The sequence below is a fragment of the Caretta caretta genome, chromosome 1 (assembly GCF_965140235.1).
Source record: "Caretta caretta isolate rCarCar2 chromosome 1, rCarCar1.hap1, whole genome shotgun sequence".
Classification (NCBI taxonomy): domain Eukaryota; kingdom Metazoa; phylum Chordata; order Testudines; family Cheloniidae; genus Caretta; species Caretta caretta.
This window is the reverse complement of record NC_134206.1, coordinates 348647986-348664812: the sequence shown is the minus strand read 5'-3', so window position 1 is coordinate 348664812 and position 16827 is coordinate 348647986. Positions and strand designations below refer to the sequence as shown.

The window sequence follows — 16827 nt, the reverse complement described above, 5'->3', positions numbered from 1 at the left end:
ATGTTTTCTCCACTGTATAAGAGCATTTATCCTTTTTCTAAAGCTTTACAAAAGGTTTAACATACCAGGATCTCCACCAGAATCAATGGGCCGAGGAAGAGACTGGAATGTGGACCTAATTCCAAAATTCCTTATGGCTAATGGTAAGTAACTTAACTTAAATCAAACCAAAGATCCCAAGCTAGTAAACTTTCTATGAATCAGTCACTCTAACAGCTACAATTAAGGACTGGTTTATTGCAGTATCTACTCCAAGGCTTGAAATACTGCTCATCCAAACCAGCCAGATACAAGAGCATGCTCTCATTACTTGTAATACACATCTACCCTCCGATGGCAAGTCACACAGGTGCACAGTTCTAGCTGTCTTTCCAAATGAGATCTTGCACATGAAGATCTGTCTCATAGTAGATGCACTGTAGCGTGCTGGGCTACTCTAAAGGAAGCCTAAAAACACAACTGGAAAATTCTTGTCCTACTGTGTAAGAGAGGAAAGTCTGTAGATGACAAATTAACACCTGTTTTGCACACTAATTAATCAGGGAAAGTTGAGCCATGACTTGTGAGGACTTTATGGAAAAACACACTCTAAAACCCCTGTGCTTACTAAAGCAAGGTTTCTGAATTTTTAGCTAGAGTGGATGCCATTTGGCTGCAGTACTCCTCAAAAAATGTAGGAAGAAACAGTGACTGCAATTGTGTTGGGTGGGAAAATTGAGTTCACTGACACAAGCTGTTAGAGTCTATGGCTTGCATACTTCTCGACTCCAGTGATCCCTTCCTAACTTTTCCAAAAACTAATTTCTTTATAACCACTGGCAACTTCAGTAGTAATGAGGTTTCCTGCTTCTCAGTGCTTATTGGTGCTGATAAGTGTTCTGGGATGGCTTCCTCTCTTTCATTGGCAGCTGCAGAATTTTTAGGGTGCGGTTGCCTTGTTGACTAGTCAACAACTTGTCCTGTGGTGTGTCCCTGAGAACTTATACTTTCAATCTGACAGTGTATTACTTCTGGTGACTTTGTCACTGAAATGTATGTAAGGGATAAGACACTACAAAGCATAAAACTTGTCTTTGCATAGTGACAATAACTACATAAAACTAGCTGAAGCTTGAATGTAATAGCTCTGGAACAGCTCGTTATGTTGAGACTACTTCCTGTGCAGAACTCTAAACTCAACTAACCCACATGAAAACAATTAGGGATGTGACTTTTTCTGTCAGTAGGCTAGGTCAGGGGTCGGCAACCTTTCAGAAATGGTGTGCTAAGTCTTTATTCACTCTAATTTAAGGTTTCGTGTGCCAGTAATACATTTTAACATTTTTGGAAGATATCTTTCTAGAGATCTATAATATTTTCTTTAAATACAACAATAGTTTAGTTTTATATAAGGTTTTTAAAATGTTTAAGAAGCTTCATTTAAAATTAAATTAAAATGCAGATAATATCAGTTTAGTGTGATCCTTGCCCTTGCTTTTCCTTGTTGAGTTTTCCAATGTCTGGCACATATTTGGATACTTTAAGCTGCACAGGCTTCTGAGTGATCAGTTGTTAACCGGCTCCGAGAGGGACAGATTTCATATGTGAAAATACCTGTTCACACAGGCACGTGGATCCAAATGCTGAAAGCACTGCAAACACAATTTTCTTCAAACTGTTAAATTTCACTGGCAGGGATGTCCAGCAGGTCAGAATAGAGGCCCTGTGATCTCTCTTGGTAGCTTCAAGTGCACTCCGCAGATCTCCAAACTTTGATGCCCACAATTCTGACCTTTTTAACTGAATGAGCTGCATTTCGGAATCTTCAACACCCATCCACTGAAATACAGACAAATCCAAGTCATTTTAATTGAACTTTTCAGGTTTAATTAGAAAAGAAAGCATTGGGCCAAATTGCTGGAAATCTTGAAATCGGTCAGAAAATTCTGATTCCAGTTCTTGCATGTACATTCTAGTCTCAACATCAAACACAGTGCGCTGTTCCATGTGGCACGATAGTGATGTCAAAGCAACAGACCAGGACTTAAAAATATCCCAGTACAATGGTGCTAGAACAATTTTTAAGGGTGGGGGTGCTGAGCTGTGCCCCCTCGTGCCCTTGTCTGCCCCCCTCACTGCCCCAGGCTGGGGCCAGTGGGCCGGGGACTGGTATGCCAGCCGACTGGGGTCCAGGATGTGCCACTGAAAATCAGCTTGTGTTCCGCATTCGGCACACGTGCCATAGGCTGCCTACCGCTGAGCTAGATAGTAGTATGTTCTTTCCTGCCAGGGATGTATTCATGGGGTCTGAAGCAGGAGGGACAGGGGCAGGGGACCACCCTACAACTGCATACAACAGCTTCTTTGTTTAACTTGACTAATACTCTGCTCTTATGGACAAGAGCTCCTGTCCCTGCTACTACAGTCTATTCTATGTAACATTATTTACAAAGTTGAAACTTAAGTCTAAACGTTGCTACGTGTAGCAGGCTCCATGATAAATGACAGGGATACTAACAGAGTGGGGACAGTGGTTGTAATATTCTTGTATACTTACCAATGCTTTAGTGTGCATAATTTGTATCCAAGGAAGTTGTTAAACAGCTGTAAGCTGGCTAAAACTAATAGAATGTCAACATTTTCATAAATCTCTATAATTTGTGCAACCTCTACCTTGTGTGTGCTAATCTGTGGGAATGCTATGGCAGAGCAGTGCTCCTAGCATTGCAGGAGCTCATCCTAAACTGCAAAAGCACACTTCAGTCATAATGGGGGCCCTGCAAAAAGACAAACAGTCATCTGTCCTTCATACACAGAGTAAATGATCACCTGGCTGCAGACTGCGGGCTGACTTTTCTGTTGAAACTTCTTAATTGCAGGTCAGTTGGTAAAGATGCTGCTTTACACAGAAGTCACTCGCTACCTAGACTTCAAAGTGACTGAAGGAAGCTTTGTCTACAGGGGAGGAAAAATCTACAAAGTTCCTTCCACTGAGTCAGAAGCCCTGGCATCCAGTAAGCTGTTATACTTTGTTGTACTATTGCTTGTGTCCTTCTGAGAGGTCATAGCTGTAAGCTTAATTATTTGACATTTCCTGTGACTTGAGTTGTACCAAGGTCATCGTGGGTCTCGGATGAACTGGGACTCGTTCCTGGATGTGTTCATCTGCAACCACACTATAGAAAAGGGTAACAAGATTTGATTAATGTGTCAAGGTAATGATATGCATTAGTAATGGTGTTTATAATGTGATCTGTTCCAATAGCGCATTCTATGCTTGAGTACAGTAATCATCCTCAGCTGCTCACTTTGCAGCAAGAAATAGATTTCTCATTTGGAAACACCAGATGTGGTCAGTGTGGCTGATAGATTCTCAACCTTCTTTGAATTGCACCCCACCTTAGTACTCTTTTTTTTTTCTTTTTTTTTTTGCTTGGAGCTCCTCCCCCTTATAGTAGCTATAAGGATGCTGTCTGGTATGTGGGGTTGCAGTGCCATTCAGATTTGATCCACAGCCCTTCCATGATAGGCAAATGCAGGTGTGTGTAGAAGTGCCTTTCAGCCAGAGGTGGCTGCAGGCAGGTGCAGGACCTAAATTTCAGTTTTGTAACTCATTAACTGTTGAGTTGGCAGTAGGGCCTGTTACCCTCCATCAGGGGCTGCATACCCCCCATTCTGCCATAACTGGGGTGGGGGAGGCAAAGCCCCTCTGGGGGGCTGGCACTGCCAGGATCACTGTCCTAGCCCTGCTCCCTGCAGAAGGCACAAGACCTGGCCTCACTGAGCCTATCTCTTGGCACAGCCGGGTAGCTATAGAAGGGGCAGCCCTCAGGGTGCACAAGAGCTGCTGCTGCTCAGCAGGCCTGGCTCACATCCTCTGACAGAGGCAGAAGTACATCTGGGGTGAAGTGTGAGGCCAGTGTCAGTAGGGCTAAATGCAGGGGGCGATGCTTTGCACAGAACCCGAGCAAGGTGAGCCTCCTGGGGAACTAGGACCCATGCTCATCCTGTTCTGATCCCTTCTCCCCACCTGATCCTGACTGAAGACTCTCTGGAACAAATTTGAGTGGTGGTGTAACCTCATGCACCAAGTCATAATGCCACATATTCAGTCTGGGTCTGACATGCTCTGCCCCCTATTGGGTCTCTGAGGGATGGTCTCTCTAGAAGGTCTCCTGTAGTACAGGACTAGCAGACCAAACTCTGCCATAGACTTATTACCTTGTAGCTGTAATCTTTCCATCTCCAAGTTTCTTCACTGTGAACAAAGATGCTTGCTTATCTTGTAGGCAAACTGTTAAAATTCTCCTCCTCATATGAATGTGTTAAATAACTTTTCACCTGGCAAACCTGAACTTTCTCATTCCTTTACTACAAACTAGGAATCCGCTAGCAACAGTTAAGGCTAATGACTGAACAGTTTTGTCTCCAAGTAGTATGCTGGTGATTATTCACAGTCCAGTGCAGCTTTTTAGGATGGCCTAAGACAAAGTCAGGCACTCCCAACACTGCTCCAAATATTAAAATTGGGGTACTAGATAATACCTAGAGCCTGGAAAATCCAAAGATATCCACAGACCATTTTTGCTGACCACAGCTCCAATGCAGATACAAATTTTGTATCCGCGCAGGGCTCTGCAGCACACTCACCAGAACAGAGTGACGGTCACCCAGCCCTGGGGCTGCAGCTCCACTCTCTGAATCACACTGCAGCAATTGCGTGCTGGGCATTCTGGGAGTTGTAGTCTCTCCAGTTTGTTCAGACGGAGGTGATAAAATACTACTCCCAGAAGGGAGTGTGACCGTGCACTCCTGTGCAGTGAGTCAAGCACACTGTGTGTTAGAGCTGCTGCTGCTGCATGGCGGTGTCCAAACCCCTCATTGGGAGGGTGGTGCTGCACATGAGGGCCCAGGATGTAGGCTCCCCCCCAGTAGCGGAGAAGGAAGCATGAGTGTGCTGTGGGAGGTCTCTGGGGAGAAGTGGGCGGTGGTTGGGAGTTTGGCAAAGCCCTGTGTCACTGTTGTGTGGTGACCTGTGGAGCTGTCAGTAGAGCCCTGCAAATCTGCAATATCTGTAGACGATTTATGTGGATCGGATGTGGATACAAATTTTTGTATCCATGCAGGGCTCTAGTAATACCCTCTCCAGAGGAACAAGACAGCCCAGAATCTTTCACAGGTGCAGAAATACCCTTCCTGACGACAAGCTGGGGGAGGCTCTGAATGTGCCACGGAGGACGCTGCATGTGCGCTCCAGATGCACATATCATGCATGATACAGGGGAGACCTCTTGTCAGTAGCAGACCTGGCTGTTAGGAAACCAGAGAGAACAGGTCCAGAGGCAAAACTGTATCCCTTAGTGACCCTGTCAAATCAGCCCTTTGTGGCTAGTCTCTTGTTCTGATTAATTGGCCTTCTATAAGTTTTCTGTGGCATTCCCCTGCTTCAAGTTCCTATTTAACTTTTTCAGGTTCACTGACATGTAAAATCCTGAGACTCCAGGAAATTGGTGTATTTGACTTCTTGCTCAGTAGCAATGCCATCTCTCGGCACTTTAGAGTCTTTAGGTATGTGTACACTAGAAATGGCATAGCTGGAGCACTTTAGTGTAGACACTTCAGCACTGGGAGTGGTCTTGCACTGCTGTAGTACATGCATCTCTCCAAGAGGCAGTAGCTAGGTCCAGGGAAGAACTCTTCTGTTGACCTGACAGTGTGAACACTGGGGCTTAGGTGGCTTAACTTCATCTCTGAGGAGTTTTTTCTCACCCCCAAACGAGGTAGCTGGGTTGACCTAACTTTGTAATGTAGACCTGCACTCACTCTTAAATGACATTAAGCAGGCAAGATGCATAAACTGAGGAAGAGTTATTTAGGTAGCCCTTTTAGTTCCTTTTGTACCCATTGCAAAAAAAGTGACCGTCTAGTAACTTCTAATCATATAGAGGGTCCTTGTGCATTTCTGTTGTGGAACACACCTGAATAATATATCATGGGGCAAGACTCTCCCACTTGCTGTCCTATCCATGTAGTTGCTACAGTTGTTTACACGGACCAGCATTACATAGCCAACTCTGGCAAGTATGGGGAACTAAGCCATTAAGTTCCTTAAAGTTGTTGTAAAGAATTCTCAAACGTGAACTGAAAGCAACCAATGAAATGTCTGCCTAAATCTGCAGCTGCTCAGTCTAGTTCAGCATTGCTATCTGTTGACAGTGATTACCTTTTGCTTAGAACAGCAGTGGAATGATCATGTCTGCTTCATGTCTTCAATTTGAGGAAAGCTGGCAACGACATAGGCAGTTGCTAGCCTTTTGGGGAGGAGCCAAATGCTGTGGAAGAGGGTGTCTGGTTCCCAATGAATTGGATAGGGGGAGAGCTCCTTCTCCCTTAGCTAGAGGGTAATAGAGCTTAACACAGACTTCTGCTAGTCTGAGGCTGATCCAGAAAAGCTCACTGACCATGGTCAGGGTCAGTTCCCTCCCCTCTTCCAGTGACTGGAAGTGGTGGAAGCCAGGCCACATGTAGGTTGTCTCTGAACTCTCTGGGTGTGGCTGTCATTCTTCCTGCCTCTGGGTAGTGTCTGGCACATCTTCCAAGCTCTTAATAGTCAGTTACTATGGCAGCTGCCAGTATTAAGCAAACTGGTTTTCCATGCTTAGCTGGATTTTTGGCCTCTGTAGCCTGAATGGTTACTTCATACTCGGGCACAGTTAACTTAGGGGTACCTTAGGGAAAGATTAAAGTGTAAACTTTTGCTGTCTAGGGTTAAACAAAGCCTTTCATCTCTGTTGTAATACTCCATGGTCTTTGCCATGGAACTGGAGGAAAGCTTACTTTGAAAGGACCTTCAAAGTAACTCATTCCTCACTTCTAACCTCTGATCTGACCCATTCTTTTGGTGTTGTAGGTTTAATGGGCTTGTTTGAGAAACGCCGATTCAGGAAATTCTTAGTGTGTGTTGCCAACTTTGATGAAAATGACCCCCGGACTTTTGAAGGTGTTGATCCCAAGAAGACCACCATGAGAGAGGTGTATAAAAAGTTTGACCTGGGCCAAGATGTCATAGACTTCACAGGCCATGCCCTTGCACTCTACAGAACTGATGAGTAAGTGTTTGCTATTCACTGGCTTTTCCCAAAGTAAGCTAGTGGCCAGTGAGTTGGGAGATAATCCTTCAGAGTAATGGACCATGTCCATTAGCCACAAATGTACCTTTCTTGAAGTAAATCTCATGCAGCATCCTTGAGTGCTGCTTGTTGGAATGGAGCCTTTAAACGCTGGGTCTTCAGTACTGATTGGGTTTCTTTCACAAGCAGAAATATCCTCCAGAGGTACTTAGAGCCTAAATGAGTTCTCCAATTGTACACTGAATAAAGTGTTCTCTTCCCTTTCAGCCTGACTGAGAGCTCTTCTGAAGGATAAGCCTTTAAGGGGAAGCAGTGGAGTCGGGGGAAGCATGGGGAGCATATCTTCATGGGGGGGGGGGGGTGAATGTGAATTCTTAAAGCACAACCTAATCCAAGGCCATCTTGGGTCTGAGTAAATCGCAACTCATTTCACCACATGCATTTTACAGTCTTGATTCTCTTTTTGCAGCTACCTAGATCAGCCATGCCAAGAAACAATCAACAGGATTAAACTTTACAGCGAGTCTCTGGCTAGATATGGTAAAAGCCCATATCTTTATCCCCTCTATGGCCTTGGAGAGCTGCCCCAGGGATTTGCAAGGTGAGGACTGGGTTGTGGTGGTGTGAATAACTTGTCTCAAATGCGTCAAGTGTATTTGAGGATTCTGTTTGAATCTAATGCACAGACTCTGCTGAGAACCTTTTAACTATTAAACAGCATTTTCTTTAGCTTCCCTCTTGTCTCTAGGTAAATCCCACTGTGTGGGATGGGCAGCATCAGCCAGGAGCTGGGAAGGGCAGTGCTTCTGCAGGAGGGCAGGATGGTACTTGAATAAGCAGTGTGGATGGGGGCCAGGTGTTTCTCAGGGGGTGAAGTGTCTAGTGGGTCACATATTTAGTTCTTTGGCCCCAGGTTAACTAAACTGACTTGAAAGACCTTCCCCTTTCAAACTAAACTTTTCTGCAGAGTTGAGCCATGGTCTATGCTAATTGTTTAGTGTCAGAGGTGAGCTAAAGCAGAGGTTGTTAATATTGGCTTAACTTAGCAGTTAGCAGGGCATCTGAAATACTACAGAAACTGACTAAGCTGCCTTTGGGAGGTGTGGGTCTTGGTTTTTTTTTCTTTTTTTTTAAAAAAAAAACTGGAAACTACAGTAAAATGCAGTGACTAGCATTTCTACTTTAAATGTGCCAGTGTTTTATGTGGAATCACACTCCAGCTTCTTCATAACTGAGGCCTGCTGGCTGGTTTTCAGAATTACTAAACCTTTCTCTGACACAGGGAGATCTGTATAAGCCGAGTAGAATTTGTTCAAAGTCCAAATCTTAAAGCTGAAACAGTATCCAGCTTTTTTGAATAGACTTGGCTTTTCCACCACAGAACAGTTGCCTGAATGCTGCAGATCTTGGAGTTATTAGTGGCTTGAAGCCTATTTGAGTTACTTGGCCATCAAGTAGCTGATTTACACCAGTCAGCAGATGTAAATAACGGCTTTGACTAGTCCCAAGTATTGGCTGGTGTCTTGATAGTTCACTCCAGCCTCCTCCTTTGGCCTTAAGCTGACAGTCCTTGACTCTTAATCAAAGAAGTAAGTAGTGACTGGACGTGTTGAGTCTCTGCTTTCAGTAATTCCCATGCAATTTCAAAACTTGTTGCTTAAGTTACCACATATTGGCCTCTCCTCTTAATATTTGAAATAAGCAGTTGCTACAATAAGATGCCTGTCTTGGTTAGAACTGCAACTGCTCTTAAAAGTTAATTGTAAAATGGATATTTGGGAGCAAGTATCTAAGTTACTGAACTATATTCTTAGTGGTATCCTAGGCAGTAAAACTATGACCCCAGATTCTTGAGTTACAGGAATAAGACACTTCTGACTCCAAACTAAAGGTTCACGGACCATTTAAATGGCCTACTGAGGAATAGTCCAAGTTACCTAGACTTGGGCAGGGCATGTGTTCACTGGGCGAGGTGGGGTGGGGGTGAAGGGGATTTTTCTTCAAACCCTCCTGGCTCTGACTCTTTCCGGAGACCAGGAAACTGTTACCAGAAGCTCAGTCGCCTCCAGTGTATGCAGCTGCCTGCTAAGGCAGAGTAAATGAACAATGTGCTATAAGAAGGCTGTAGCAAACATGAGGCTTCATTATGCTAAAGCATCCTTACTCTTGTAGGCTAAGTGCTATTTACGGAGGCACCTACATGCTGAACAAGCCAATTGAAGAGATTGTGATAGAAAATGGCAAAGTCATTGGTGTGAAATCTGAAGGAGAGGTACAGTAATGCTTTGGATTATTTTCTCAGATATTTGCTGTTCGAGACCTCCTCAGTCGGCATTAACACAAAAGCAAGTGTAGAGTCTGAGTAACTCAGGCTTGGTTTGGTACATGCACAAACTAGGTTGAGCCATCAGATTGTAAACTCATTGGGATTTTTGATTCAATCTTAAGATTGCTTTTAAGCTCCCAAAGCTGTGCCACCAGAGTGATGTGGTAAAAAGACAGTAAGAAAATCTAAACGGGTGAATGTCCTATGTTACTTGAAGTAGACTTAGAAAATAACTTCAGAGGGATTTTATCCTAAACCTTAACTCTGGATGTATGTCAGGATTGTTGTTTTCCTTGAAAGCTGAGGAGACCGTTCAATCAAAACGAGACACCTTTCCTTGCAGCTGTCAGTGCATCTAACCTAAACATACAATTGACTCTGCCTGTCCTTGACTTGTCCTTAAGATGCATTAGTTGCTTGTATATTTCTGGCACTGAATTTTCTTACTGTTTCCCCAGATACACAATTAAATCAGCCTTGCACAACTATCAGAATTTGCCAGCCCAAGCAGAAAATCTACTTGCCCATATCTGATGGAAGCTCTAAATACACTTTACTCATCTGCCGGTTTGCTTGCAGTTTTACAGGGCGAGTTGAATTTCTCACTTGCTAACCAGCTCTATAATACAGATGCCTCTTAATCTTCAAATCATGAAAAAAAGGCACAGTTGTTCATACCAGGATGAATCCAAATAAAACTCTACAAATGATGGATGCTGTATATAGCAAATATCTAACTTGTGCTCACATTCTGTTTCCAAATCTCCAGATGGCCTCACTGACTGGACACATGCATTTATAACCTTAATCCCTCTGATGCTGATGGGGCAATTCTTGTTCAATGTCCCTACATTCTTACTATTGATACATCCATAAGATTGCACAATATAAATGCAAAGTTACACTTAATAAACATCTGGATTAAGGAAACCAAACTTTGCAGCATGTATTAACTTCTAACCTTTCAATAGTTCATGCATATAGCTCAAAAGTGTAGAAAAATATAAGTGTCTGCTTGTAAAGTTGCAGATAATGACTTGTATTGATGACGACATGTACAAAACTATGGTCTAGAGCTGATGGTGGAAAATCCAGATCTGCTGAAGGTGGAATACAAACCTATGACACAAGGAAAATAGCTCCTAAATGGAATGTTTCATAATACTGGAGGCTTCATTGCTCTAAGCATTTACTTCTCTGCTGTGAAAATCTGATACTGCACTAAACTGTCAGGCTAATCTACTAGAAACAACCACCTCACGGAACTAAATCTAAAATAGTTTTGTTTTTGTTGCTGGTCAGCAGCAGTGCATCTCATCAGTTCTGACTAGAGATGCTAAGAGGCTACTCTGTGCTTGAGAACATCTGGGAAAACTTTTCTTCCAGTTGAGGAATTTAAGTTTGTACTTTGTCCATCCTTGGCAGGTTGCTCGCTGCAAACAACTCATCTGTGATCCCAGTTACGTCCCAGATCGTGTAACAAAAGTTGGCCTAGTGATTCGAGTAATCTGTATGTTAAACCACCCAATCAAGAACACAAATGATGCCAATTCCTGCCAGATCATCATTCCACAGAATCAGGTCAACCGGAAATCAGGTGTGTGGGCAATAGTGGCTGTTAAATGCTTAGCATGTCAGTGCATAAGTGGGTGTTGCTATAGACTGTCTGCACTTAAGTTGGCATGCTCATTAAATCCATACTAAGTGGACTTGCCTCCACTGGGCCAAATGAAAGTCTTAAGCTTCTGTGAAGTAAAGAACTTTATCAATCATCAAGGAAAACATTTAAACAATTCATAATAAAAACCACTTCAGGAAGCCACCCTCCCAAAGAACATGCTCACCTTCCTTTTTAATGGCTTGCACATGTGCTGCTTCTTGGGGTCCTCAGTGTCTTGGTATAGCTCCCTTCCTGATCCCACACTTGTCAAATATGGTATTTCTTACTGGGGGGAAAAGAATACTAACATGGCTGCACATGTTCAGCTTTAATGAAGTGGGTACATTATGCAGTTGAGATCCCTGACTCGTGTTCAGTTCAGCTTCCTCTCTAATTTTGCACTGCTTTGCTGTCTGAGGCAATGTGCACTCTCCACGCTTGTTCCGTGTTGTCTCAGCATCATGTGGCAGTAATTCCTGGACTCCTTCTCCCACACACTAGTTTCTAGTCCTTTCCATTGTGGAAGCAGGATTGGTTCCTGAAGAAAACAGCTGTTGGCTGTTTCTGCAGGTAATGGTATCATTTAGGCATGCAAAGCCCATCACTCTCCCCAGCATGCATAAGATGTCGAAGTGCTTTATGGACCCAAGTTTGAGCTGCTTGCTGCCCTCCCATAATCTAGGCAGGGACCTCTGTATCTGAAGCACCAAGTGCCAGTAGAGCTACATGAGAAACTAAAAGGTTTAGGTGAAGTTTGTATTTCAGACTGATTTAGGCCCCAAACCTAGGGGGCCTTTCGTACTCAAATCCCTTGTCTGAATCCAAAGCATCCAAGTGGTTGCAGTCCAATACTGGGCACGGGCATGAGCCAGAATGTGAAACTTGCTGCTTCTAATTCAGCTTGGATCTGGAAACGCTCTTTTATGCCTGACACTTTCTTGAAGGGTTGTGATGTACTGGCTTATAAATAGCTGCCCGGTACTGGAAGTGGTTGGATCTGCCCAGTTTGCAACTCTGTTGATTGGCCTGATGAGAAGGGCCACCTCTTCTCTTACTGCTGTCAGTTACTGTCTGTCTTTACTCAAGCAGTGGAGGCAGAGGGCTGAATTCTGTTCCTAGTGCAATCAGCTGATGGGGGTTTGTGTGGCCAGAGATCTCAATACTGGGTGTGTAAACTCCTTGAAATTAGGGGTTTTCATATAAAATCCCACTGTATGCTGAGGCCAAGGGCTTGATGTACGTAGAGGTCTGAATTACATGTAAATCCTTGTCCCAACAAACAAAAACTAGATCTCAGACAAGGTTCAAATGCAACAAGTTCTAGGAGGAAAAAGAGGGAAACAGAAATGTGAATGCACATCCCCATGGCCCAGCTATGTGTGCAGCTGGAAGGGTGAGTCAGCTCACATCCAAAGTCACTGCCAGCATCTCCCTAGCTCTTCTCAATTGGCATGTGGTGTAGATGAAATCTCATTACTGTAATGTTTTTCTAGATATCTACGTTTGCATGATCTCTTCTGCACACAACGTGGCAGCGCAAGGGAAGTACATAGCCATTGTTAGCACTACTGTGGAAACAGGAGATCCAGAGAGAGAAATCAAACCTGCCTTAGATCTCTTGGAGCCCATTGAACAGAAGTAAGCTTTCCACCTTGCATCAGCAATCTAGCGGCTCATATGCATTCGTGATTACTAAACTAGCCCGGGGACTAGTTAACGATTACTTGCCACACACACAGACAGATCTGGGTGTCTTTTGGTTGTATTCTGATCTTGAGAGGTCATGGGGCAGATGAGGGAGGCTGGAAGGCCCGTAGATACATCCACTCCCATGGGAGTGGATATATCTGTCATTGGAATACCTACTCGGCCTACTCCTTCACCCCCAAGACAACTGCTCCAATGCTCTGTCCTAGCACCAAAACCTCCTCACGTGTGCTTCTTGCCCTAGGGCTTTGGCATTTGATCATATTGCAAATTACCTGGCTCCTGTATTCGTTCACCTTTCATTGAGGCGCTGGGGAACATTTAAGCATTCTGAAAAATGTCTTCTCTCATAGGTTTGTTAGCATCAGCGATCTGTTTGCACCAACTGACTTGGGAACCAAAAGCCAGGTTAGTATGAAATGGCAAACAATCAAACTGGTGTGCCCATGTAAGGGGAGAATCTCCAAACACTAAGCCTGAAAACTTATTTTCCAGATCTTTATTTCTCGTACCTACGATGCTACCACTCACTTTGAGACGACGTGTGATGACATCAAAGATATTTATAAGAGGATGATGGGATCAGAGTTCGATTTTGAAGAGATGAAACGCAAGAAAAATGATATCTATGGGGAGCAGGAGCAGCAGTAATGAAGTAATGTCTAATTAGGAGAAATTAAATCGGCTAATATGAATATAAGGAACTTTAATGAACACTGTATGAAACTCAATATTGTACGGCCTGCTTTTGTAATCACATCTCTGAGAGACTGAAGAGTACTGCACTGGTAAATGCTCCCCTTTTGGGTATCATGTGTTAATTTCATTCTAGCAGGGCTGCTGTCCAGAATCTGGCTAATTACTGACACTGATTTAACTGTTCACTAACCTTATAAGCAAACAGCAGACTACTGAACTTTTTTTTGCAGACCTAGACTTTGGTGCAAACTGAAATAACTCATTGACCTTTGTTTTTAATCATTTGTAAACCCATTTCCCAATTATGTGCTTCTGGTGCGTCCGTGAATTTGACAGATGCCATTCAGACCTGATACCAAGAAAACGCTAAACTGAGCACTCCATTATTGTGGACAGCATCCCTAAAGTCTTTCCCATCAATCTTAACTTTGTGGCAAGTTGTATTATGGACAAAGCCCACATCTCTTGTAGCAGCAAATGTTGGCATAGTTTTAGGCACAGAACCTAACCCACCCTTAAGCTTCTAAAACTGTTTACATCAGTTGGGACAACTGTGCCTAAGGTTCCTTTGTGTGTCAATCTAATAAAATTGAGAGAACAAATTACGAAGCAGGCATGATGTGAAAGTATTTTCTGTACCCCATGTAGCTTTTTGGATGGACCAAACTGCACTGCAGTATTGATATGACAGAGCCTCTGCTTCTGATGTCTCTTGAAAAGGCTCAAATGATTTCTGTACTGCAAAGTAAAGCCAAATTCTGGAAACCAGTCCTTTGCTCTGGTCTGATTCACTCCACTTAGTACAAATAGCGTCTGCTTAAGATCTTAAAAGATGCGTGCCTGCCAGAGTGAAGCTTCTGTGCCTTGGAATTCAACCATCCAAATACAAGGAAAAACCATGGATTTAAACATCCTTGGCTTGACTTTCAAAGCAGCTGTGCACTTACTTTCAGAGCAGTTGATGACCATGTAAGCTGTAAGCCCATCTCATGGACACTGTCTGTCCCCGCTAACCAGCAGTAAGGGCATAGACCAGATGAATCACTATACAAGGAGTGCACTGCAGCACCTGGGCTAAACACTTGAGCCCTTACTTCTAGCATTACTTGGCCCTATCCTCACTCTCTCAGCAGGAAGTTTGACAGCTTGGTGTGCAGCCAAATTCCTAGACTCTATTCAATCTCATCGGAGCTACTTTCATTTGCCCCTCAAGTGCCACTGTTGCGGTTGAAAATAGCACAGCATCACCTTGGTTCTGGACCTCAAACTCCTGTCTAACTTGATGCCCATTAACGAGTCTAACTGTGGCTGTTTTAAAGATTCATGGGTGTCCCCTTTTTGATGGGGGTACTTCAGACTTTAACCAGATCTGTTAGTACTTCTCATTTCAGTGTTCACACAAAGTAATCCTGCATTTACCAGAACAAGCTTTGCAGGGTACAGCTCAACGTGTTGGACTAAAGCTATGCTGCTACTCAACCTGTATGGGAGGTAGTAAAGCAATTGCTGACCTAGGTTTGGTAAATTGCCTCTGAACCATAACACTCAGTGGATGTGTAAGTTAGGAAGTGATAGCTAGCACCACTGTCTCAGTGAAAAGCCGCCTATCAGCCCTAAGTGTGAGCCAACATGCTTGTGGGGTGACACATGGCATTAGTGACTGGCCAACTGAACAACAGAACCAGAAGTACAAGGATGTTACCTTGCTACCCTACTGTTGCATGCTAAATTTGAATAAAATACTCAGTTTTACCAGTACCCCTCAAACGCCTCAGCAGTGCTTTTGGAAAAGCAGAAATGATGATGGTTCCTGACACCATCACCACAATAAAACTGTGTTCAGTTGTAAACCAAGGGACCAGGCAGTCTGTTCCATTCCCAATCTGTTTCCAAGTATTCCAGTAATGTGCTAAAAGTGGGTGTTACTCCATTGATGTGGTGGAGGTGAACGAGGAATAGAATGACTTGCCTTGTTCTTTGAAGACAGGGCTTCTCTGAAGATCTATGTATAGTTGGAAGCCTCTGGTACCTAATAGGTAGTAAGAATTGTGCTTGGTAGAGCAAGAGCCATTTCCAGATGTACACTCGCAGGAAGTGTCTCTAACTTGAACTAATGCACCTTGAGAACTTGCATGACTGGTTAGTTCTTACTATCCCTTTCATAACTCTCCCCTCAGTTAGTGGTTGCTATCTCCAATAGGCTGGTTTTAGTCTCAGTAGACTGATTTCTTTTTGGATGCATCTGCTAATTGCTGTCAGTACTGGCCATGCTCTTCACCTTTCAGCAGCCAGTGTCTCATCTCTTGTCTGATTCAACTACTTTTGGAGCCAGGTCTTACTCTTGGGTGACAATCAAGCTATGGGAGGAGTAAATCTTGCCTTTCCCTAAATTTGGCCACCTATGCAATAGCAGAGGAGTGTGTAAAGGTAAGCTAACAGAACTAACCTGTCTCCCTCTCAAAGCTCATGGTGTAGGTGGTGGAAAAGGAATGTTACTGTAGTAAACTCTTTCCTGTGCTGTTGCTATCCATCCATTGAGTTTGCAGCTTCAAACAGTGAACTGTAGTCTGTTTTCAGAGTTGTTAGAACCCTGAACTCCCTGCTCATGCCTAAGAAGCTTGTTTCCTTCATGCTGTCAGCTAGTGGTTTTGGCATGAAACCTATTTCATAAGTGCTGTCTGGCTGCAGGCTCCTCCTTGGAGGCTTTAAGTGAAGAGGCTTATTTCTTAAACTATATCTGGTTAGCGCTCTCCTCTTCCTCCCCCCCCCCCCCCTTCCAAATGGGGAAGGAGTAGGGGATGTCCCTGGAAGCCTACATCAGTAGTATCCAAGTGTAGTGTTTGCTTTCTCTTCTCCCTACCCTACAATACCATGAATATCTTCCTCATGAAATCCTTCATCTTTTAAGGTATGAAGTGGGGTACCTACCTGGCCAACTACTAGAAAGATGTAGGCTTTGGATTCCATCTCAACTTAGTCTCCCTTGCTTCTAGCACCCTTTTTAATCATGAAATGTGAGAGGTTCATGGACTTCTGCAAACTATTTGAGTTGTCCAAAACCATAGCCATGTAGGCAGTCACACCCTGACATGACAAAGGACTAGAGGAGTGAACTTGCATTGAAGATGCTAAATACCCCAGGGAAGGGTAGGATCACTCCATTGCCCAGTGTAGGGGGAAAAGTCAAGTCTTTCCTAGAATTATTGCCAAACTCTAAGCACTGCTATTTCCGTACAAGCCCACTGAGGGGTGGGGTGGTGGAGGAATCTTTAACCAACCACCAGCCATGGCTTTTAGCTTGTGGCAACCAGTAATGCCCTATTACT

The 16827-nt window shown here is 43.8% G+C and overlaps 1 protein-coding gene across 1 annotated transcript in view; it reads left to right on the top strand.

Annotated features, from left to right (window-relative positions):
• GDI2 (GDP dissociation inhibitor 2) overlaps window positions 1-14269 on the top strand; it is a 33131-nt gene extending 18862 nt beyond the window's left edge. The window contains exons 3-11 of the mRNA XM_048836752.2: window positions 44-143; window positions 2859-2993; window positions 6890-7088; window positions 7579-7710; window positions 9282-9381; window positions 10861-11032; window positions 12589-12733; window positions 13156-13210; window positions 13298-14269. Coding sequence (XP_048692709.1) covers window positions 44-143; window positions 2859-2993; window positions 6890-7088; window positions 7579-7710; window positions 9282-9381; window positions 10861-11032; window positions 12589-12733; window positions 13156-13210; window positions 13298-13453 — 1194 coding nt within the window. The 3' untranslated portion in view covers window positions 13454-14269. The remainder of the gene's footprint in view (window positions 1-43; window positions 144-2858; window positions 2994-6889; window positions 7089-7578; window positions 7711-9281; window positions 9382-10860; window positions 11033-12588; window positions 12734-13155; window positions 13211-13297) is intronic.
• Window positions 14270-16827: the final 2558 nt, after the last annotated feature.